A 25,747-nucleotide genomic window follows, 5' to 3' on the forward strand; every position below is an offset into this window, starting at 1 on the left:
CAAGAGTCATCGGGCCAAACTGAGGCTCCTTACCTGGTATGACTCTGTCCTTACAGAGCAGAGGAAAGGGACACTCACACCGCAGGGGAAAGATGGTGTGGAAACACAGGCATGGTTATCTGTAAGCCAAGAAAGAACCACAGCCCTCGGGAGCCAACCATGCAGACAGCTTCATTGCAGATTTTAGCCTCCAAAATTCTGAGATAACAAACTATTTTGTTATATGACAAAAGACGGACACGAGCAAATTTATAGAAAGCAGAAGTTTCCTTTGGCTCAAGTTTTGTTGGTCCCCACACATGCTCACTTGGCCTTGTTGATTTTGAGACCGCAGCACGGTGTGTCGTGGAAGGGAATGTGGGGTGTGTGGTGCCCACTGGGATTCAAATTTGGAATGTCTGTCACAGGCTCATTCTGAAAGCTTGGGCCCACCTGCCACTGCTACTGTGAGAGGCTGTGGAACCTTTATGACCATGTGGAGCCTCCTGCAGAAGTAGGTCACCAGGGAGAGCTTTTGGCAGTTAGCCCCATCCCTGGTTCCTGGCTCACGCTCTGCTTCCAGATTGGCTGTGACCTGCATAGTTCCAGCACTACGGACTTCCCCACTGACAGAAATGCTCTGAAATCGGGAGCCCAGATAAACCTTCCCTCCTATAAGCCGTTTCTGCCAGGGACTGTGGTCACAGAGGCACAAGAGCAACAAACACTGGGCCTATTTACCTCACTGAAGCCCAGGAAACAGAGAAAGCCAGGAAGAAGCCAGGATCTCAATGTCCCCCTCAAGGACATTGCCCCAGTCACCTAGCTTCTCCCCTCTTCAAGGTGTCACCAATTCCAGGTGGTGCTGTGGGCTGGAGACCAAGCATTCAACATACAGCTTTTGTAAGAACACGTCATATTTAAACTACAGCAGCCTTGACAAACTAATACGCAATATGCAAGAATGTTCCAGATGACCTTTTACTGTGATACTTAAAAGTGGCGGTCTACATCCTGTGAGGTCACAAGGATTTTCAAATAAGCAAGGCAATAATCCCTACCCTCATTCGCAAGGCACCTAGCCAAGACTAGATGTTATCTCCAGGAAACCAGCCATGACCATCCCACAGAAAACAGGGGCTTGTGGCAAGCAGCGCACACGAGAGCACAGCTCACGGCGCACAGCACGCTGAGGATGGTGCACGCATGGCACGCTGAGCACGGCGGCACGGCGCACGCAAGGCACGCTGACGGCGCACGGCACGCTGGCGGCAGGACTCGCCTCAGTACGCTCAGGCTTTACAACAGTGAGAGGGAGCAAGCCTCCAACTATCTCGGGAAAACCCCCAAAACCAATGGTGCTGCTCAGGTCACGTGTCAGGGAAGCGCATGAGACCACCTCAGATTCTGAACTTACAATGAAATAAACAGAGTCGAGACAACAGAGCCAGGGTACGGCGAGATGTCACTTGTGGCCTTCAGCCTGGTTTGTGGCAAATTGCTAGGAGGACCTTCCTCCCACCAGAAGCTTCCATCTTCGGCATTTCAGCTCAAGGATGCTAATTGGACTTTAATTGTATTCTATTATGTTTTATTGTTCCATTTGGTTCTGGAGTTCCATTCATTTATTTGTCTAAATAGTCACACAACTGATAGTTCCACAGTGAGCCATCTAGGTCCTAAAAATAACCAGAAATGCTCTTTGGCTAAATAAAACTCAATAAAAATTTTAAAAGGAAATTCTGGGCAACCTACTGAATCTGGCCAACCTCATTTCCCGGTCAGTATGAACGGGAGCAGTCCACGGATATACTTTATTTTAAGCTGGCTTCCTGGCTCCATACACTGAGCACAGGGGTAAGGTTAAAAAGGGGAGTCTCCCGTCTCAGGCAAACACTACCTGCGAGCGGCTTCCCCTGAAGCACTGATATAAACCAGTGCTTCTCAACCTCCCTGATGCTGTGAACCTTTAGTCCACGCTGTGCTGAGTCCCAACCATAAAATTACCTCTTTGCTACTTCATAACTGTAATTTTGCTGCTGTTGTGAATTGCAATGTAATTATCTAATATGAAGGGTATCTGCTATGAGATCCTTGTGAAAGGGTCGTTTGCCCTCACAGGGGTCGCGACCCACAGGTTGAGAACCACTGATAGAAACCAACATAGCAAAGCCAAGTTATAAAGATGGCTTGCTCTCCCTGGCTTGTTCAAGCTGGTTTCTTATGCAGTCCAGGTCCACCTGCCTAAGCATGGCACTGCCCACAGTTAGGAGTCAAGAAAAAGCCCCGCAGACGTGCCCATGAGCCAAACTGATGAAGGCAATTCTTCAACTGATGTTTATTCTCTCTGGGCATCTCTAGTTTGTGCAAAGTTTACAATAAAAATTCCCCAGTATTGTGGAGGTCCAAAAATGTGAGCCTATATCCACCTTGTCTGAAGGTCAGAGAGTTTGGGGTTGTTCAAAATTGTTGACAAAAACCAGGGCTACACATCCTGACTCAGGATGTGGTTACTTGGTCCTTCTGTCATTAAGATGGCACACACAGGTAGATCCACTCCACCCTGACAGATGGTCAGGATATGCGTACTTCTGCTCCTTCTTTTGTAACAGGGGGTTTAACCTGGGGAGTGGCTGCCTTCAGTGTCTAGTGTGGCTTCACTGCCTAAACAACAGAAGGCGAATGACTTGAAAATGCCTCAAAAGTGTTGAAGTAATCAACTGTTCGAGTTGTCCTTTGTACCATGTTAAAGAAGTCTTCTGTTGCCTTCTTCCCCCTTTTGTATTAGGGTGTAAAAGTGTATGGAAAATTAAACATGGGTGACTTCCGTATTCAATGGAACTCCCTCCCGATACTATCCTATGTTTCCTGTCTTATTGTTTTTATTCGCATTTTCATATTCTTTACTGATTTTTCTGATCCCCATGACCCTACCCTGGCAAGTGATATTTTTGTCAAGGCTTGTCTCCCCAACACACTATGCATAGGTCACTTTAAAGTGTCAAAGCTTCCATGAGTAATAAACATACCTCGTGATATGGACTCTCAGTAATGTTTTACTTCTTAACCTGGGCTGTGGATACACAGGCGTTCTTTACATTAACCCTTATAGCATCTCCTAAATCCAGATCATTTCCTAGTGAACTCTTTATTGCAGGAATCCACCTGTCAAAAGGCTAATCCTCTGCTCACCATAGCAAGCAAGACCTGCTGCCTCCACTGGTGCAGCAAAGCTCTCATTGGTCTTCTCACTAAGACAACAGATCCTCCCCGAGTTCAAGGAAGAGACTATTAGAGGAAAACAAAAGTAACCTCTTCCCCTCTCAGGCATCTCCATCTGGTTAGTCATGTTCGCCCCTTGCTTCTTCACATAGCTGGGGTCATACCGGCCCTTCCCTTCTGTGGACTACAATCATGTGGGCTACACACTCCATCTGCAGACATCATCAGTAACCTGCTCAGAGGCAGTGTGGACGCATCAGAGCCCAGTCCAGTGCCAGGACCTGGGAACACGAACTCGATAGAGAGTCAGAGGCAACCATGGGGTGATGTGGGAACAGGGCAGGCAGTGGGGCTGCTCACAGAGGATCTGCTGGATTTCTTTGGAAGGGAGGACAGTAGCCGAGGAAGAAGTGGGGTTACCCCAGAGCCCACAGCCGGCCCTATCTCTGTAGCTTCCCCATGGAAGCATTCTGTACAAAGACTTATGGCGCCCGGGTGATGAAATCAGAGGGTGGGTGGGTGGCCAGGGCAGATCATGAGGGATTTATGCACAGGCTAAGATGCTTGGACTATGGACTAACTGCCTTCAAAGTAGAAATGGTACCAGGAGTCAAATAAGACCAGAGGCATCATGGCCTTTCCACAGAGAGGACTATAGGAACTGTCCTGGGGACAGGATCCGCTTGGTAGAGTTACCTGGGTCTGGGTGGTAAGGTTGAAGGGAGGATACGGAATGGCAGATTACTGACGTGTTCCTTGGTCCCAACCCACTCCAGAGAAGAACCAGATTAATCTAGCTTGTGGCAGCAAAGAGTGCACAGGTTTACAAGCCTGCTGTTCTTTACATCTGAAGTAAGAAAAGTTTTCTACATGTGACCTCAGTGTGCCCTCTGGGGAGTCACCCTCCAGCTGAGGCCAGAGCCCAAAGCTGATCTCCAAAGCCTTCTCTGGCGTGCCATCCAGCCACCTGACCCTGCTGCCTGGGGGACAGAGCTGTGAGGGGTGAATCCCCTCTTTCCTGTACACTGTGGCCACTATTTTCTAAACTCACTACGCTTTGCCGTCAGCGAACACGCTCAAGGTCCGCAATGATCGACAGGGCTCCTCCTCCAGGAACAAGCAATAAATGGATGGACAGGAAGGACTTTACTCGTATCAGAAGCCTCCCAAGGTTTCCATGATGACAAGCTTTAGGCTAGTCACAAACAACAACATATACCTTGTAAGTATCATCAAAAAGGGAAAGTTCGCTTCACTGGACTCTAATTTCCAACAAATTCACATAAACACGGGCTTTAAACATTCCTTGCTGGGACCGGGATGGTGGCACACACTTTCAGTCCTCGCACTCAGGAAGCAGAAACAGATGGATCTTTGTGAGTTCAGGGACAGCCAGAACTACACAGTGAGCCCATATCTTTTTTTATTAAATCCCTCGTTTCAGCTGTGCTTGCTGGCAGACTCACCACCGGGGGCCATGTAATCCCAGGACGGAGGAGAGACACCAGTTCTGTGTTCCACACACACATCAAACACCATAAGGACGCCATGCGCCTGCGTGCCGTGGACTTCTCTGGGAGGCACAGCAACATTAAAGGCACTGTAGAGGATATCATTCGTGACCCTGGTTGTCGCAGGGCTCCCCTCGTGAAAGCGGTCTTTCGTGATCCCTACCGATCTAAGGAGCGGATTGAGCTGCGCATGGGTGCAGAGGGAGTCCCCACTGGACACTGTGTACTGCGGCAGTGTTTTGCCGATGGGCACCATGCCTGAGGGTGCCCACTGTGTGCTGTCTGAGGGACAAGCCTGGGACAGGGGCAAGTTGGCACGAGCCTCCAGGCACTATGCCACAGTAATCTCCCACAGCCCAGAGACTAAGAAGACCCACGTGAAGCTGCCTTCAGGGCCCAAGGTCATGTCGACAGAGCCGTTGTTGGTGTGTCGGCCGGTGGGGGCACAACTGACAAACCTATCTTAAAGGCTGGCTGTGCCTACCACAAGCACACAGCCAAGAGGAACTTCTAGCCGCAAGTACGGGATGTGGCCATGAATCCTGTGGCGCAGCCCTCGGAGGTGGGAGCCGCCAGCACATTAGCAAACCCTCCACTACCCAAAGAGATACCCTTGCTGGAGGCAAAGTGGGTCTTGTTGCTGCTGGCCGGACTAGATGACGACATGGAACCAAAACTGTATGGGAGAAGGAGAACTAGAACTCAGGAGCTAATGAAGTATGGCCTCTGGCTAATAATAAAAAAAAAAAATCTTTCTTAGAGATGATTCAGAGGAGTAAGGGCGGGCTGAGCAAGTACAGGGCTTAAGTCTGGATCCCCAGAACCCACTTAAAAACGAGACTCAGTAGGCAGAGACAGAAAAGCCTGGGGCAAGATAGCCAACGAGGCTTACCAAATCGGTGGAGCTACCAGTTCAGGGAGAGACCCTGTTCCAGTACACAAATAGAAGAGCAAATGAGAAAGACCCGAGATGGCCTCTATCACATGCACACACACATACATGTGCATACACACGTGTACCCACACACACGCAAATATACATATGCCACTCGCCATATCACACGTATGTAAAAAGAACAAAAAGTTCATCACTTACCTATGTCGTGCTTCCTTGATAGACTACTCTGCTCCGAATCCTGTGTTGAAAATGAAAGAGGCAAAGGTGAATGCCATCATTCAAATGAACTAGCAACACGGTGAATAAAGATGAATAGTCTAGATTAACACGGGGTGACAGGCCTTGAGGATGGAGCTAAATGCTTCCCTAAAGTAAGGAGGCTAAGTCGAAAGGGGGCAGGAACCATGAGCACCTGCATTGCTCTAGAAATTCTGCAACAAGGTTGTGTCTTTGATTGCTTTATCTTTATTTTATGTGTGTGAGTGCTTGCACGTAGGTATGTGCATCGTGTGTATGCAGTACCCACTGGGCCCAGCAGATGGCATGAGATCCCCTAGAACTGAATTACAGATGTTCGTGAGCTACCATGCAAGTGATCTTAGGCAAGTCATTTATTTGGATTAAAAAAACTTATTCCTCCTGTATAAAATTACATCTTGTGAAAAGTTGATTCTAAAGGCCTTGTCAACTCTAAAATGCTTTGTGAATACCAGACGTAGTCTAAATGCTGGAAGGACTCGCCTAGGGATGGAAAGGGCTCCCAGCTATTATCTTTCTTTTTAATGGGTGCTGAGAATTGAACCCAGGTCTTCTGGAAGAGCAGCCAGTGCTCTTAGCCCCTGAGCCATCTCTCCAGCTCCCCCAGCTATCATCTTTATCTGTGGAGCTCAGACATCATGTATGGAGATTGGAATGAGAATGGCTGCCATAGGCTCACGTATTTGAAAGCTTGCGCCCCCCCCCCCAAGTTGGTAGAACTGCTGGGAAGATCACGAGAGGTGGCCTTGTTGGAAGAGGTGTGTCACTGTGGATGGCCTTGCAGGTTTCAAAAATCCTTCCCATGTCTCTCTGACTCATGCTTGTGGACTGGATGTGAGCTCACAGCTACTGCTCCACCACCACACCAGCCTGACTGCAGCTATACTCACCAAAATGATGGTCACACTCTGGAACCGTGAGCCCCAAATCAAACGCTTTCCTTCATAAGCTGCCTTGATCATGGTGTTTTGTCATCACATAGAGACGTATATAAGACACAATGTCATAAAGAATGTTAATACATGGGGCTGGAGAGAGTGGCTCAGTGGTTAGGCGCACTGGCTATTCTTCCAGAAGACCCAGGTTTGCACCCACATGGCAGCTCACAGCTGTCTGTAATGCCAGTTCACACAGATATACTTCCAGGCAAAATACCAATGCACATCGAATAAAAATAGTCATCTTTAAAGGCTGTTAACATGGTCTTTCTTATCTGAGAAGCACCCCTAAGGTCCCCAAAGAGCCTTGGAGGACGGATGGCAACTGCTACAGCTTGAACGTGTCTCTCAAAACATGTTGAAAATGGCATCCCAAGACAGGCGTGGTGGCACACAAACTTTAGACCCAGCACTAGGGAGGCAGAGGCAGACAGATCTCTGAAGTCAAAGACAACCTGGTCTACGGAGTGAGTCCCAGGAAAGCTAGGGCTATACAGAGAAACCCTGTCTCAGGGAGAAGAAAAAGAAAAGAAAAGGCCATCACGGATTCTAGAGAGATGATTCAGTTATTAAGAGCATTTTCTGTTTTTGCAGAGGACCCAGGTTCAGTTCCCAGTACCCACGTGGCAGCTCACAACCATCTGTTGAGTCCAGTTTCAAGGGACTTGATGTCCTCTCCTGGACATCATGGACACTGCAAGCACACACCACACACACATACAGACAACATTCATACACATGAATGAAAGAAGGAAAGAAAGAGGGGGGGAGGAAGGGAGAGGAAGGGGAGGAAAGGGAAGGGGAAAGGGAGGGAAAGGAAGGGAAGAAATATCGTCCCCAACTCTACAGTGCTGAGGTGCAACCCTTACGAGGTAACAGATGCACCATGCTATTGGGGCAGTGAGTTCACTATCAAGCACGGATCTGTTATACATTCAAGTCCAGCCCTCTCTTTCTGTCTGGCACATCTGCCATGCCCTTCTGCTTTCTGCTACAGAATGACTCCACACAAAAGGCCTCCACTCCTATACCTTGGACTCCCAGCCTCTAGAACTATAGGAAATAAATGCCAGTTCTTTATAAAGCACCCAGTCTCAGGCATTTTGTTACAGTAACACGCAGTCACTAGAACTCTTAGGCACAAAAGGGCGCCTCAGGGCTGGTGAACCCCACCACACAGATCCAGACACAGGCACAGAGACAACTTGATTCTGGAGACTCACGGCTTCTCTGACAACTCGCTGGGTCAACAGCTCAACCTGCCACCTCCAATACCTTCCCTCCAGACGAGGACAACGTTTTCTTCCTAAGTGCTTGTTTTTCCTTTTTGGCAGCTCTACACTATAATTACAGCAATTAGCCACTGCCAATATCCTTCAATTTTCCTTCGGGCTGAAATAAGAAACACGGTTATGAGCCTTTACCAACAAAGCTCAGGCAAAACCACAAAGAGGAAGGTCCTCAAAGGATGCCAAAGGGTCCGTGAGACGAGGCAGCGACAGAGCTGAAGGCAGGGATGTGACTTGATGGGCTGCATCTTATGAAACTGTCCTTGCCCCGAGAGCAGAAAGGCCGTTTGAGTAGAGACCATGCCACCGCTGGACACTGCTCTGTCAGACCCCGGGACGAACAACCACTAAATCCTGATGAAACAATTAACTTTGGAAGAAACCTCTAAGACTGGAAAGTTCAATCCCTTCTCTGAAGGTGTTCTTTCAAGCCGGGTTAGCACACCAAGCTGGCCTACACAGACATCAAGAGGCTGCACCTGATCAGAGGACCCGCCCACAGTGCAGCTGTGCCAGGCACAAGGCCACCAATGCGTCCCACCAGGACTGCTCCCTGTCCCCTGCCTAAGGTACCTGAGGCACCTGCTACTTCTCATTAAAACCACAGAACCAGCTGCTGTGTGGTCCGTGGGAAAACAGAACATTTAGATGAAGGAACATCAGAGATGATTACAGCCAATGTTCCAAACGAGACAACCATTCCTCTCAGGACACAAAAGGGAACTTCCCAGGGTTCAATAATCCTTGACCACAAACCCAAGATGAAGGTCTGGGTCTTCTTAGTCCCTTCTTCCCGCAGCACCAGCCTGCAGGTCTTCAGAAAAACAATCAGTACAACACACACTTATGCATAACCAGAGTCACCTCCCACACAGGGAAAGATGAAAACCAGCCAGACCCAGGGGCTCCAGTCAGCATCATTTCAACAGCCCTGGACACCTGCTGGACTTGCAACCACACATCTTCGCGACATCAAAGAAGACCGACCCAGATCACAGATCTTCTTATTTGGTATTAAGCCCTGTAGCTCAGACTTGCTGGCACAAAGCTAGGGAAATGATTAGCTTTCTCAAACAACCCAATTGGTAAACTGTAAAAAATAAAATACCCAAGGAACCAACATAGTCCTGAGTAACTTCCCCTTTGAGAGAGAAAATTGGGCTCAATGAAGGAACTGACAGAACACTTAAAACCCTGCCTTCTGCTTTTCCAAGGAGGAAGGCGTGGGGCTTGTCTTATGATCTCTGATGCTACAGGTTTCTGCCGCTATCATTAGTAATCAAAAACAAGCTCGCGCCGGGTGATGGTGGCGCACGCCTTTAATCCCAGCACTCGGGAGGCAGAGGCAGGCGGATCTCTGTGAGTTCGAGACCAGCCTGGTCTACAAGAGCTAGGTCCAGGACAGGCTCCAAAGCCACAGAGAAACCCTGTCTCGAAAAAGAACCAAAAAAAAAAAAAACAAAAAAACAAAAACAAGCTCGCTGTGAAGGTTGCACACCGACCGCCAGACAAGAAAGAGACCTGTTGTTAGTGCATCTATCCCAGCTCAGACATGCTGACAAGACCAAGTCAGCCTTTCTACCTGGGCTTCATTGTCTTACGCCACAGAGGTTTGAACAGTGACAATTCCAATGTAATGCTTAGTTTGCAAATTTTTCACATAGGAGAGGCTCAGCAGTGAAGAGCACTGGCTGCTCTTGCAGAGGACCAGACTTTAGTTCCCAGCACCCACATGGCAGCTCCCAGTCATCTGTAATTCCAGTACCAGGGTATGGGACACCCTCCTCTGGCCTCTACGGGCACCTGCACATATGTGGTGAAAATACATACATATAGGCAAAACATTCGTACACATAAAAATAAAATTTAAAAGTCATCTTGACGTTTTTAAGTATGCATAATTTCTAAATTCATTAAACAAAATTTTAATTCTCTGCTAATAACCCTTGCGTAGCACATTAAACTCTTTAGGAGTAAGCCTCAATCCTGTCCAACACACACATTATAATTAAAATGGAGTACAGGCTGAAAATACAGAATTTAGAACATTTAACTTGAACTTCTAATAATCCCATGTCCTTGGTAAAATCACATAATTGCTTTCAGGCTAAATTTCCTCTGTTTAATTGGAATATCTATTTTTTTTTTTTTTTTTTGCTTAGCAATACCAGCGCCACTGAGAAGATCAAATTAAATAAAATGTGTTCAAATGCTTTTATTAGGCCTAAAGAGTCCTAACATGATAAGAAATGATTAGCATCATTCCCCCTTTGGAGGGATCCCAGGGCACAGTTAGATAATGCTCTGTTGATCAAAGAAATATTCTATTCAAAAGACTTTACACCAATTGTAGAGTAAAATGTCGGCTCAATAGAGCCTTAATTACCATGACAAAATGAGTCGCAGTTTTTAAATACTGTTTCTTGCTCACCTGTTAAACTAAGCCCAGGCAAAGCTCAAGTGGATATATATATATATATATATATATATATTTGAAATTCTCCAACATCATCAGTGATCAAAAATGGAGGTGGCTCAGAGATTTTGGAAAAGTACGACCCACTCTGCCCAGCCCCCAGGCCTGGCTTCGGGTTCTGAGTGTCCATGGAACCCAGCAGCCTGGTCACCTGTGGAGCCCTTCATCTGGTCCTCAGGATGTTTCCCCACATGGCTTCATCTTCAAGCAACAGTGATCAGGTTTTCCCCTCTCCCCAAGAATCCTTTCACAGACTGGAAGATGAAGCCAAGGGGAGGATACCCTGAGACTGGGGCAAAACAAAGCTACCCAGGTAGAGCTTTTCAGAGATCTATCTCTGTATCAAAAATCCCTTTTCCTAAAATGGTTGGAACTATTAAATCATGGTTTTCAAAACAAATCTGGGGCTGAGGACATGACTCAGTGGGCAAAGCACAAGCGTGGGGCTTACAGAGCACAGATCGCCAGAGACCATAAAAGCTGGGGGTGCAAAAGATAAACCATCCCCAGGGCAAGCTGACTAGCCCTGGACCAGTGAGAGACCCTGCCTCGGTACATACGGTGGAGAGTGATGGAGGAACACACACACATGTACACACATACATGTGAGCATGCATACAACACGCATGTGCCTCCACACGACAAAAACAATCAAATATATTCACAGGTTGTTAGGGCATCGAAATCCATATTGATAGCCAGAGAGATGGCTCCGTTGGTAAAGCACTAGTCACCCAAGCGTGAGGACCTGAGTTCAAATCTCCAGAAGCTATCTACAAATCCTGTAACCTTGGAGCTGCCAAGGGGCGAAACAGAAGGATAGCTGGGGATCGATGGCTGGCTGCTTACCTGGCTCCAGGTTCAGAGAGAGACCCTGTCTCCAAGGAATAAGGTGGAGGGTGACAGAGCAGGACACCTGATGTCCTCTGCTGGCCTCCACATGCATATATGGGGAATACACCCAAACACACACACACACACACACACACACACACACATACACACACACACACACACACACAGGCTGAGCCTGAGGAAAAACACAGAAAGCTCACGTCTGCCTCCACACTCACAACACTTACACAAGTACCCACACACAAGCATATACATACAGAAACAGATATTGAACAATAGCTCACTCCATACAAGAGCAAAAAAAAAAAAGTTAACTGTTAAGGATAAAATCTTTATACTTCTCATTAAATCTAAAAGAATGTCAGGAGAGTGGTCAGACTTTACCTGGGAAGGCGTGGCCTTTTCTTTTATCTCCTCAGACACCACGGCAAAAGCTAGGAGGGAAAAGAGAAAGAGGGTTCCATTAAAATTAGCAATCTGGGCTCATTCGCACATTTAATAATTCTGCTGAAAGTAAGGGGAGGACTGTTTTAACAGGACGCATTTGCTCACTTTTAAACAGCTGTATCACTACAAACAAGGATTACAGGTTTTCTCTATCTTAGACCTGAAGTTACTATCTCTGTAAAGTCAATGAGTTCGGGTTACCAAGCAGAAAACAAGAAGAAAAAAACAGAGCAATTAAAATGTGTACAAACAACCAAAAAAATGTAGAAAAATATTTCCTTAAACTCTTGATTTAGATACCTTCTTAACATAGGAAAATTCCTGAGAATGTAGGGCTTGGTAGTATGAATTCCTACCTCCATCTTCCCTGCCAAAGCAACAGAACTATCTTTGGGGTGCATTTGTTGTTCGGGGCTTCAGGGTTAGAATCGCAGATGCTGCTGTTGACAAGCCAGCGGGAGAAGACGCGGATCCTACTGAAATTCTAGGGCGGGAGACTGAAGGAATGAAAAATCATCCTCCATTCAGAATGACGGAACGTTTCAGTTCAAGTCATAAATAGGCAAAGATCTCCTTAGAGGCACACTTAGGCTGAGCATTAAAAATAATAACAACGACAATGCAAGACAGCACTGAAAATATGAAGCGAAATGCTAAAGACAAAGTGTCAGGAAGGGCAAGGGACAAAACAAGCACTAACTGCATAATGAGTTTCTCCGAAGGAGTTAAAGGAGAGCATTGCAGGGTGGGGATCCAGGTCCTCCAGGCAGCATTCCCAGAGGAAGTGGGCATTGTACCAGGGCAGGCCCATGGCATAGAGTGTTCTAGGACACCAAGCTAATAATGAAGTTTAAGAAGCATCATGGGAGTGTCATTGGAGAATGCCACTGACAAGCAGGAGACAACCCCACCACTCGGGTCCACCACCACCCCCCCTCTAATCTGTCCCCTCCCCCACTACACCCCCAGACATCCACTGCCTCACATCACCCATTAACATTTGCTCACAGGAAATCATCTACAACACGGTCACACTAAAAAGTAAATGACTACCACGGTTTAATCGTTTCCATTTCCAGAATGACATTTCAAGCGGCAGGGTTGAGACTGAAGCGCAAGCCAAAGGAACCTCACTGTGCGGAATTTAGATAAGAGCAAACAGCGTACGAGGTCCCATGACTGCCTCAATGGTATACCTGCCTCAGTCCTCCCCACTCGGTCCCACCATTCATTAAAGAACTCGGCACCAACTGGAAATACATATTTGGGGACCGTTACTAATAGACTCTTACTACAAGCTTCACACACAAGAATATAATTGTATCGGCTAACTAAGATACAAATAGCACACTGAGGTTTGTCTTCATTGTCGGCCATGGGGGTCCCCTCATTGAAAGGCTTACCTTACCAGCAACACCTATCCTAATCCAGCAGAAGAGAGTCTACTGCCCATGCCCAACTATTTTCACCATGATATATATGATCTATGTTTCCATGCTTCACACATACATGTATGCATGTGTGCGCATGTGCACACACAAACACACACACATCAAGGCTCGAATCATTAATAAAGCAGAGATTTAACCCAAATGTCATTCCAGTCCTGTTTCTGGGTACTTAATGTTTTGGGTTTGTCTTACTTCATTTGCTCCCAAGAAACTCTCACATTAGAAACGGTCGGGGAGGAGACTGGAGAAATAGCTCATCGGTTAAGAGCATTTACTGTTCTTAAAAAGGACACAATTCCCAGCACCCATGTCAGAGGGCTCACAACCACCTGTTACTCGGCTTCAAGGGATCTGACGCCCTCTTCTGGTCCCCACTGGCACAAACCCACACACAGACACAAACATATATACATAATGAGAAGAAAAATTAAATAGTTTAATTAATTAATTAAACCCTCAAGGAGACACCAAAACCAGAATGACTAAGTAACATAGATGCTGGGATTACAGCACAGTGGGAGAGTATGTGCTTTGCATGTACAAAGTTATGGGTTTACCCTAACATAGGAAGAAACAAACATCATGGTGACATGTTAACATCAGCTGGCAGCACAGGATTCTGAGAAATAAACATGCTGAGAACTTACAGACTAGGAAAACTGTGGTCAAGCTATAGCAGTTTATTTTAAATTGTCCTTTGCTGGGGTATGATGGCATATACCTTTGATCTCAGGATTCAAGGGGAAGAGTAGGGTTGATCTCGGCAAGATTGACATCAATATGATCTGTATAGAGTTCTAAGCCAGCCAGGGCTACATAGGGAGATCCTGGATGGATCGATGGATGGATGGATCGATGGATGGATGGATGGATGGATCGATGGATGGATGGACAGATGGATGAACAGACAGATAGTATGGGAGAGGTGGAGACATATCTCAGCAGTTAATAGCACTGGCTGCTCTTGCAGAGGACCCAGGTTGAGTTCCCAGCACCCACTTGGCAGCTCACAATCATCTGTAACTCCAACTCCAGGGTGATCCATCGCCCTCTTCTGGCCTCTGCAGGTACTGCACACAAATGGAGCAATAAGTACATGAAGGCAAGAACTCATACACATAAAACAAAATAATCTTTAAAACTTAAAAAAATAACCCAGTGCTCCTCTTCTTCTTTTACCTTCCCTCTCCTTAATCCTTTTGTTGAAAGAAGAAAAGTCATCCCTCAAATTCTGACTGATCAAAACAATCCATGGTGAGCTTACCCCTCCCAAAGAAGAGAAAAGACACTAGACACTAGCCAACACACAAGCTCCCTTGCCCACTATCTACTCATAACTCCCCGTCTTGACCCCATAAAAGCTCTCTGCCCCCTTAAACACCTAGAGATGGACATCTGAGGCTGAGCGTTGCCTCTGTCTTCTTTAGGATGGGTTTTGAACGAGCCTGTTTCCATCCATGAATGTCTGTCTCCTAGGCTTTCAGCTGCATGGTGAGCAACATGGTCTCACATCCCAGGAGCAATGCCAATGTGCTTTTCCACTCAAAGATCCATTTTGCTGAGGATGGAGCTCAGTGGCAGAATATTTGCCTACCATGCAGAACTTGACTGATCCCCAGCACTGGAAGGAAAGGAAAAAAAAAAAATCTCCCTTCCTTCCAGTCAGTTCTTATTTCAAACCTAGATCATCAAAGGTCTCTTGGTTATCATTTCCTCTGTTATTAAATAAAGTACCTTTCTCATTTAAAAGGTCCAATGGCCCCATCCAACATCTGGGATTTTCTTTCAGCTGACTTGCCTGCAAAGCCGAAGGGCTATGACTCGTGGGGCTGTGCCAGCTGAGAATGGGGAGCAGACTGAGGGACAGTCCCTTTCTGCACTGGCTCTAAGAGGCACCAAGGTGGAGCCTCTCCTTTTAAAAGGCAGCTACTACTTCCCAGCATCACTGTGTAAAGGAGATCTACGCACCAAGGAACACACCGCCAATAAGTCAAGCGAGCCCCACAGATGCTGCCTGCTGAGATGGAGATGCCAGGCCTTCATGCAGACAAGGCTTACTGTTCGCGTCTATCTCTATCCCAAAATACACAGATCTAGACATTTTTAAAAAAATCCTTTAAAAATAAAAACTCTGTCATCGTCTCCATCATTCTACTGTGAAATTAAAATCTTTTTTCCACAGCAAAGATGACATAATATTTAAAGCGGCACAGTGAGTATGTCCATCGCTCTCTGTCTCTCCCTCCATCCTGATTCTCTTCTATCACCTAAACCGAACAAACAAAACCGTGCAGGCACCAAATGTATTTCATAGGCACATAATAAATCAAAGCAAAGAATGATGAGTCATTTGCAGAATTCCTCCCAAGAAAACCCAGGTTTCTTGGGAAAAGATGATGAAAGACGGGTGTAAATGGGTTAAAAAGAGCAAGAAAACAGAGTAAATAAGGCTTAAAAATCTGTCCATTTACTTCAGCAGTTCTAACAAATACTAACTTTGTATTACCAAAGCAAAGATGATTTCCAAATAGCTTAAGTGTAAAAAATCTTAAACTACTTTTTGTCTTAAATTAGATCTCGATATTAATAGAATCCAGCGCTTCATTTTCACAAGTGAGAGAAGACAGGTCAATGTTTGCTTTTGTTTTTCCTTTTTTTTTATTTTTAATTTCAGCATTTTGACGCACTGCAGATTTGGGGTATGCTAATCAGAGGAGCAAGCAGAATATAGAAAACACAAATATAAACAGAGGCTGAATAATTCACAGTGGAAAATGACGGGCTCTGTGCACTGCATGCGGAGTGTGCCGTATTGACAAGGAATCCCTCAAGTTGCCGTCAGGGCTTCGGGTCTACATGAGATGTCCTGTATTTCTAATGTTCACGGTTGACTTGATTTTGATATAATATTAAGGTCTGGCGATCTCAGAGGTGGGGAGGACTGAGAGGGAGAAGGAGATGAGGGACCCTCTCCAACACATACCCTGCCGGCTAAAGGGGCGCTGGGAATGGCCACCTGGGGCTCACTGGCCACTGTTTCCTTTCAGGCTGATTCCTAGGTTTGGCAGGAGAAAGCATTTCTGGAAATGTGGCGTGAGTGCCTCAATGTGGAGTTGGAGAAGTAGTCCAAGGTAAATCACACTTTTATGTGCCAAACTGCTGTTTAAGAGTCATTTTTCTCTCTTCTATTTTCAACACGAATTCTGGTGAACTGAGACAGGGAACTATATTTAAAGTGCAAATCAGGGCAGGCCATAGGAATCAGGCCTTTTCCACGATAACGTTAAATAATTCAAGCCAACGGATGTGTGAGCACACCTATAGCAGAAAAAGAAATCGAGATCTTACAAGTACCCTGGGGTGCAGTTTTCCGGGCTAGATGAAGCCCCAATGCTCCTGAAAGAGTTAACTGCAGTGTGTGTAGTATGCATCACCTGGCTGGCCTGGGCCCTGGGAGTTGATGGAACACGAAAACACGCTCATGCCTCCTAATTCCCAAGTCTTTCAGAAACGTCCATCAGAGAAACCAAACAAAACTGAAAACCACAGAAAACACTAACACGCTCTGCATCCAGTTTCCCACCTCAGGAGGTGCTGAGGAGATGACAGCAAAGCCATTAGGGACCAGCTTGACACAGAGGAAAAACTCGGGGAAGCTAAACATGGTGGCGCACACCCTTAATCGCAGCACTCGGGAGCTGGAGGCAGGAAGGTCATGAGTTCAAGGTTAGCTTGGGCTACAGAGACACAGTCTTCAAAACAACACAAACAAAAAATGTCAGGCAACAGTGCAAGTTATGTCGCTAATCAAGACAATGCAGACTGTCCATCTCTCTGTCAGGTGGTGAAAGTCCTGCCCAGAAGCCAGGAGAGAGGCAGAAAATAAGATCCAATCACCAACGTGCCTGGGTTGTGTGCCTGGGTTGTTCGCTTCTACAGCCCTGTGGGAGAAAAAGCCTTGGGGCTTACTTTCTTTCTTCCCTGTGACCTACTTACCAAACATTTCCTTTCCCCAGGCAGCTCTGGCCTCTAGGGGCTGACCCTTCCTTCCCCTGAGCTTTCTGAATTTCCCTGCAGGTCCCAGGAAGGGGGGGGGGGGGAACCTTCCACAGCAGGACCACAGCTCAAGGCCGGTTTGCGGTTTGCTCATTTCTAATGAAAGCTTTGAGGGTAACCCACTCCAGCTGAGGGCAGACTCGGCCCAGGGAAAGGCCATAGGCACAGAGCCCTCCTCTTCCTTACCCTCCCTGGACAGATGCATCAACCCCAGTGGCTGACACATTGGGAAGCAGCTCTAGCCGGCACTGCCAACCCACAGGGTGAAGGGCCTAACCCTGGGGTCGACCCAGAACTGGCCCCTGAGGGACTGAGGAGGTCGTCTTCTGCAAAGGCCCTGGAGTGTGTGCAGGTATCAGCAACCATCTTCTTCAGCCTTACTCGCTCAGACTTTCCTTTGTCCAACAGAGGAGAAGTCTGTCTGTCTGTGCCAGGTTATGCTAAAGATGCAGGCCCTGCCCCCCAGAGGAGCCAACAGTCTCCAACACAGTCTGTCAATAGTCCTGAAGCTTGGAGGTGGCCCTCTGCACCACTCGATTCCACGCCCAGAGGGCATGTGGTAAGGTACCACAGAGGCCTAGAAACAGACTTCACACACACATTGCACTGTACAGGCCCAGACGCCTAGTGCTTGGACACCCAAGGGATGACAGAAAGTGGAGAAGAGAGAGGCTGGGCAGGGACACCTGAGGGAGGGAATGAGAGGGCTAGGACACCGAGGGGAAGGGGTAACAGCAGCCGAAACAAACTTGTGAGAAGGGGTGACTGGTAGGGGAAGTACCTGTGTTGGGGATACCTGGTGACTGTGGAGGAATCACCTATGTGGGGGAACTGACTGGGTGAGGAACTTGGGGTGTGACTGATTGAGGTGGAAACACCTGGGGGGGGGTGACTAGGCATTAGCTGGAGAGGGGACACTTGGCTTAAGGGTACGGCCAAGGCAGAGACACCTGCCTTGGGTGAGTGGGGTGGGCATACCTGAGAGTATGGTAGAGTAGGGACACCTAGGAGTTAATGGCTGGGAAGAGTGAAGTCTGATGGGGAGCACTTGGAGGGCAGGAGTTATGGGGTAGGTGAATACAATGAAGGGGAGCCTAAGAACCTAGTCCCTCCCCCCCACCCCCCACCTTGGGCATGAAAGCATCTTGAGGAAGGAAATGCAATATGGAGCTGTGTTTTCTAGATAGACTTCTCAAGACAGTGAATGGAACGTCAGGGGATAAAAACGGGCACACACATGCCAGCTGGGAGGCTACTGGCGCAAGACTATCTCTGGGCCTCAGTCAGGATGGGGGAACTGCAAGTCAGCCAGCACCTTAGGCTGTGATATCTGTCAAAGATACCTTAGAGGCAGATATGCAAGTGGCTACAGTTGGGAGGGACAAGTCAAAAGGCCGTGCAGAAGAACAGAGCACGTGACTCCTCCTTCGGGACTTGGCAGGAAGAATAGGCCATGGGGTGAGCAGATATGAGGGAAGCCCGCTCCTGGACACTGAACGAATTAAGCACAAGACTCCGAAAGCAGCTTCCTCTGCATGGAACAGTACACAGCGTGGAGTCAGAGAGACCGGCACTCCTGGGGTCTCCATAGTGTAAGGAGACTGAAGCCACAGCCTGCCCACTCAGTACTGGACATGCGGTCAAGATTCTGGTCCCTTCCAGGCAACCCCTGGAACACACACACACACACACGCGCACACACACACGCACGCACATGCACGCACACACGCACACACGCACATGTAGTGCCCAAAGAGACTCAAAGAGGGCATCAGAATCCCTTGAGTTGATGTTACAGGCAATTGTGGGTCTTTGGACATAGATGCTGGGAATTGAACTCAGGTCCTCTGCAAGAGCAGTGAGTACTCTTAACCATGGAGCCACCTCTCTAGTACCCTTTAAGAGAAAGTTTTACAGAGTTCTTTAAAAGATCCATGTCCTTCAAATTGACAAGAGAAAGGAGCTGTGGTAGAGGAGACCTGAGGCCCCAGCATTGCGTGACTATAATAAGTAGCATGAGACAAGGCTGAAAGACAGCCTGGCCCAGAGACCCTGTGAGCTGGAAGATAATTATATTTACAAGAACAGCACATGGGACAGAAATGGGAATAACCACATACATTTACAAAGCAAGAGAATTCGCTTCTCTGATTTACATCTTGATTGAAGAAGTCAGTCAAGATGGGGGAAAAAAAGCAAAAATTTCACTCCAACGGTGTGAGATTCAAAACCTCTTTTTACAAGGATGTTCCTGGTCTGAAACAGAATCCAAAAAAAAAAAAAAAAAATCCCTGCTCACACAGCTCTCCCCAAAACACACTGCGGTAGAAAACAAAGCAAATATCCAAATACAAGGAAATTAGCTCTTCGTAAAACGCCTTTAAATAGCAATCATATTGTTGAATGATAACTGCCAGGCTTACTCTAGAAAAACACAATGGGCAATTAACTGATGGGCAGCTTGTCCCTCTCAAGAAAAAGCAGATGGAAAGTCCCCACCAGCAGCAATCCATGCTGCATACGATCAGAGAGAGTCTAAGCCCAGAGACTTCCTTGTGTCTGCTGTGCAAGGCTTTGCTAGAACGACTCACGGCTCTAGTTCTTTTTAAAATCATGGCAGTCCCTTCAGAAGGATACGAAAATCTGCCAATTATATACACTGGTTAGATTTCTGTCTGCTTGACCCGAGCTGGAGTCATCTGGGAAGAAGGAACCTCAAATGAAAAAATGCCTCCATCTGATCAGCTTATGGGGCATTTTCTCAATGAATGACTGATGTAGGAGGGTCCAGCTCACTGCCACCCCAGGCAGGCGGTCCTGGGTGGTTTAAGAAAGCAGGCTGAGCAAGCCACGGAGAGCAAGTCTGTAAGCAGCATTCCTTCATGCTTTCTGCTTCAGTTCCTGCCTTGAGTTCCTGCCCCGACTCCATAATGGACAATAACCTGTGAGCCAAACCCTCTCCTCCTCAAGTTGTTTTTGGTCATGGTGTTTATCATGGCAGTAGAAAGCCAACTAGGACATCGTGCTGGAACCAGAGAAAGACTTCTTGGTCTAAGTTCTGGGGTTTCTACTTCTTTCCTAAGTAGAGAAACCCCCTTGAGCTGGGGTTCTGTTCCATAAAAACTACCCAGCTCATCTTCAAGGCAGGGCAGTTCTGAGACATCTCCACATTTTACAGATGTTCATGAAAGTCACCCAGTAATGGTCACAGTTGGTACCCGAGCCTAGGTGGACCAGGAAGAGCTCCCATATAAATGGACACTTCCTCCAACCACCCATTCCCAAATACCCAGCAGCTGCTTCCCAAATTACCACACAGAGGCTTATATGAATTACAAATGCTTGGCCGATAGCTCAGGCTATCTCTTGCACTTAAATTAACCCATTTCTATTAATCTATGTAGCGCCATGTGACTCATGGCTTTACCTGTCCTCTAGTATGTCTGGCTCCCTGGGTGGCTGGGTGGTGCCTCTTCTGACTCCGCCCTCCTTCCCATCATTCTCAGTTTGGCTTTCCCAACTGACTTCCTGTGCAGCTACCAGTAGCTTTTTATTACCCAAGGAGAGTAATACATATTCCTAGTGTAGAGAAGGACTGATCCACAGCATTCCCACACCTGCTCGTGCACCCAGATAACCCGGGCTCCTTGTTAAAAATACACATCTGCAAGCCTCCTTTGAAACAGAGCTCAAAAAAATCAGTTTCCTGGAAGGGAGGTTGGGAGAAGGTTGGCCTCCAAGGCTAATACACTGGCGGTTTGATTGCTGCCTGTTAGGTTTCTACTGCTCTGATAAAACACCCAGGACCAAAAGCAACTTGGGGAGGAAAGGGTTTATTTCAGCTTAGAGTCCATCAACCAGGAACGTAGGAACAGGAGCTGATGCAGAGGCCATGCAGGAACACTGCTTACTGGCTTGTTCCTCATGGCTTGCTCTGCGGCACCCAGGGTGGCACCACCCACAGTCACCTGGACCCTCCCACATTCATCACCAATCAAGGAAATGCCCCGGGCTGGAGAGATGGCTCAGCGATTAAGAGCATTGCCTGCTCTTCCAAAGGTCCTGAGTTCAATTCCCAGCAACCACATGGTGGCTCACAACCATCTGCAATGAGGTCTGGTGCCCTCTTCTGGCCTTCAGGCATACACACAGACAGAATATTGTATACACAATAAATTAAATAAATAAATGAATGAATGACTAAATGAATAAATAAATAAATAAATAAATAAATAAATAAATATTTTTTTAAAAAGAAAAGAAAATGCCCCACAAGCTTGCTCATAAACCCTCCTGCTGGGGACCTTTTCTTACCTGAGGCTCCCTCCTCCCAAATGACTTGGCTTATGTCAGGTGGACATGAAACTACTAGAGTGTACTGGTGTAGGTGTTCCTTCTGTTTGTGTGTTGCTTTCATTGGTTAATGAATAAAGAAACTGCCTTGGCCTAGTTTATAGGGCAGAATTTAGGTAGGCGGAGAAAACAGAACTGAATGCTGGGAGGAAGAAGGGCAGAGTCAGAGAAGCCATGGATCTTCCGGCTGAGACGGACGCTGGTTGGAATCTCTCCCAGTAAGCCACTGTCACGTGGCAATATACAAATTAATAGAAATGGGTTAAATCACGATGTGAGAATTAGCCAATAAGAGGCTAAAGCAAATGGGCCAAGCAGTGTTTTAATTAATACAATTTCTGTGTGGTTACTTCGGGGCTAAACTAGCCGGGGCGGCCAGGACAAACAAGCAGCCCCTCTCCTACAACAGTGTGTACAGTTGCTTATACTCGAGCACTGAAGACCGGCGAGGCCTAGTGAGAGATGGTCTGTCAGGATGCACTCCCGGAAGAAGGGGTCAGTACTCCTCACTTGGGAGCAGCCCAGGCCTCCAGGTACTGGATCTGGATTGCGACGTAACAGGCAACCCCGTGTGCCCCTTCCCTACGCGCCTGCGCGCACTCCTGCCACACCCACCACCCGCACCATCCTTCAGCCTCGAGAGCTGTCTTTAACCTAGCCTCATGTACACTGCATTACCATAGAGTCTAAGTTACCTGGAATCTCCATTTGAACAGACGTAGGTGTTTAGGAATGTTGATATGACTATCACGTACACTAAAGCCTGACACACATCGGGACAGACAGCTACCCAAGAACTCAAGGGAGCTGGCGTGCTACGTGGGGCTATTTCCATAACGACCTTCTCCTTTTCAAACCCTTCCCTTCATTCATTTCATAAACGATACACAAACTCGTGCATAACCACCCTCAAGGATCTGCAGAAGATAAATTCAACGTGAAGTATGAGAAGCCTTGAGCTTCTCACAGCAAGCAATAATGCAAACGGCAATAGATCACCTTTTCCCTTTGCCAGTGGATTCTATTAGAAGTGCAGATAAAGCCACACCCCTCAGAGAAACCGGTGCTGTCATATCTGATATATGCAAATCCTCTCTAATGAGACTTCTATTCTTTTGCTTAAACCCACAGCTTCATATTTACAAAGACGGCTTTCTTCCCAAACATCGAAACGTCTCTTAGCATGCATACAGTTGAAGCAAAGCACAAAAGAATTATTTTGCCAAGCCTTTCTTCCTTAAAAAACATATATACATATATATATATATGTATATATGTATATATATGTATACATATACATATATACATATATATACTGCTCAGAATGCCACCTACAAAAACAGCCCCTCAAGTTCCTCAAGTAGGTGAGCTCCTAACCCAAATTATTTTTTAATTTACATTTGTGTTTATTGTTTGTTTGTTTGGAGACAGGGTTTCTCTGTGTAACAGCCCTGGCTGTCCTGGAGCTCACAGAGACCCTCTGCCTCCAGAGTGCTGGGATTAAAGGCATGCGCCACCATGCCCTGCTCTGACTCAGATTTCTGTTTGTCTGATCCAAAATCTGAACAATTTACATGCACCCTAAATTTAACCTGTCCAGAGCTCATCACCCTAATCCCAGCCCCCTGAAAATTAAGTCAAGCTATGTAACCCCACAGAACTATATACCTCAATATGTGTGTGTGCGTGTGTGTGTGTGTGTGTGTGTGTGTGTGTGTACTATATATATACTCAATATATACTTAATGGATTTTCTATTATACATACTTAACCATAATAAAAAACATTTTAATTCTGGCCCTCCTCTAAACACCCACATCAGCACCCAGACACTAGCCTCTGGCCCGTTTCTTACAGAGAGCATTATTTATTTCAGAGCATAGGTGTAGCTCAACGACAGAGCACATGGCTACTATGCACAGAGACCCTGGAATTTTTTTTTTTAAAGATTGGAGGTGGGGAGGCTGGAGTTACAGATGGTAGTGAGCTGGCTGACGTGGATGCTGCGAACACTCTGGTCCTCTGGAAGAGCAGCAAGTGCCATCTCTCCAGTGTGAAGACCCAGGGTCTGATCTCCAGGTGACAAAAAAAACAAAAAAAAAAAACCAAAAAGATGAATCAATGATTTTTTACCCGGCTCCACTCTCAGCCTACTGTCCCAATCAATCCTGGAGTCTGGAAGCTTCTCTCGTTGTTTTAAGAGTTTTTAAAATTACCGTAAGAAGCAATGTGTCTCATTATGGCGTCTTCATACCCATGTGTTACTATGCCGCTCTCTGCTTACCTAGGTCTGCATGGACCCTTCTAATCCCTGTCTCACAGAACAGCCAGAACAAGTACATGCACGACAGCCTTTCCACAAGGCCACTCATGGGTCTGTGACCTTATATGCAGGGCCCACCTCACCTGGCCCCAACATCTTTCCGCCTCTTTTCTTAAACTCTCCAGGCTGTTATTTCTCTACTTGAATCCTCCTCCCCGGCTTCCCTCCCACTGGCATGCTTGCTTCTCCCTCCCAGTTGTCGGTTTCTCCTTCCCCTTCAGGGTTGAGCTTACAGCGGCCACCACTTCCTCCAGGAAGCCTTCATGGATCTACCAATTTCTCAAAGCTCAACACTACTGATATTTGGAGCCCGATAACTAAGCTGTCTGATGGCAGCCGAGCAGTCCTTTGCCTTGTAGGATGCTTCATAAAAGCAGTTCTCAGCCCCTGGGTGGCGACCCCCTTCACAGGCATCACCTGAGAGCATCAGAACACACAGATATTTACGTTAAGATTCCTAAGAGTAGCAAATTACAGCTATGAAGTAGCAGCTAAAATAACTTTATGGGGGGGAGGGAGTGGTCACCACACACGAGGAACTGTATTAAAGGGTCGCAGCATTAGCAAGGTTGAGAACCATTACTTCACAACATTCCTGGCTATCAAGGCTACATGGGTGACCTAGTGGCATCCTTAACAAGTGGTACCCTGCTGTGAACTGCTGTATCTGAGCAGACAGAGGCAAGGACCTCCCTGCGACACATTCTCAAAGTGTCCAGAACTTAGCAGGATGCAGCTGGGTTCTGGTTTAATTACTGAATGTTGCGTTCCCTCCTACACAGCCACCTCCACAAGGGTGGAGCTAACTGTCCTGTTCCTGGGACGGCTCAGTACCCAACACACAGTAGGTCCTCAAAATTTACCTTTGAATAATGAATCCAAATAGCCTTTCAGTTTAATGATCTTTTTTTTTAAAAAAATGATTTTGAAATCAACTCTACCTAGCAATTCAAGTGTATTCCTCCAGTGAATGTGGTTCCATTGGGGGCTTGGGAAGAACTCTGACGTCATGATTATAGGGTTTGACTGAGCTACAGGGTCAAGTTCATGACCAAGTAGGTTATGCCAACTTGCTAGGGGTGCGTCCCAAATGACAACAAATCTATCTGGAGAATTAGGACCACTGTCATCAATATCTACACGCGGCTTTAAGAAACGACGGGGGAATTTGCAAAATCAAAAAGAAAAAAAAACCCACACAGAAAACAACTCAGAGTTAGGTTGACTCTGTCTTAAAATTTCTGACTCACCATAATGAGAAGAATCTGAGCAAGACTTGGCTCAGAAGAAAAAAAAAATATCATTCCAATTTGGCAGGTGCTAAGAAACAGAATCTTGGCTCACTCCGAGAACAGACAGGGATGGGAAAGAAAAACGCTAATAGCTATTATTTCACCATTGGTTCAGATCGTCTTCTCCGCAGAGGTATCAATTAAGAGTGGGCTTGGCTGTGTTTAATCTCCGCCATACAAGGCTGCAAGTAGGTGACAGACAGGGCCGGCGTTGCACTCTGCATCCATCTGGTATCCAGGCTGCTTCCGTCCCTCTACCTGCCTTCCATTTTCGAGGAAATGGCATGGCCACAACGTGACCTTCAGAGTTCACACCATCGGGTCCACTCAAAGTCAATGAGAAGGACAATAAAACAAACCCCAAAGCAGCGCTATACCCTGGCTGCACCAGCCACTTCA

At 46.8% G+C, this 25,747-nt stretch overlaps 1 protein-coding gene and 1 pseudogene across 1 annotated transcript in view; one reads left to right on the forward strand and one right to left on the reverse strand.

Moving 5' to 3' along the window:
- Positions 1–25,747, reverse strand: part of B3glct (beta 3-glucosyltransferase) — an 83,370-nt gene that overhangs the window by 54,267 nt on the left and 3,356 nt on the right. Inside the window, exons 2-3 of the mRNA XM_038345651.1 lie at positions 11,811–11,860; positions 5,809–5,848 (exon numbers count right to left, since the gene is read on the reverse strand). Coding sequence (XP_038201579.1) covers positions 5,809–5,848; positions 11,811–11,860 — 90 coding nt within the window. The remainder of the gene's footprint in view (positions 1–5,808; positions 5,849–11,810; positions 11,861–25,747) is intronic.
- Positions 771–5,411, forward strand: LOC119824965 (annotated as a pseudogene).

This window comes from Arvicola amphibius, chromosome 10, assembly GCF_903992535.2.
Source record: "Arvicola amphibius chromosome 10, mArvAmp1.2, whole genome shotgun sequence".
In the NCBI taxonomy this organism is placed as follows: domain Eukaryota; kingdom Metazoa; phylum Chordata; class Mammalia; order Rodentia; family Cricetidae; genus Arvicola; species Arvicola amphibius.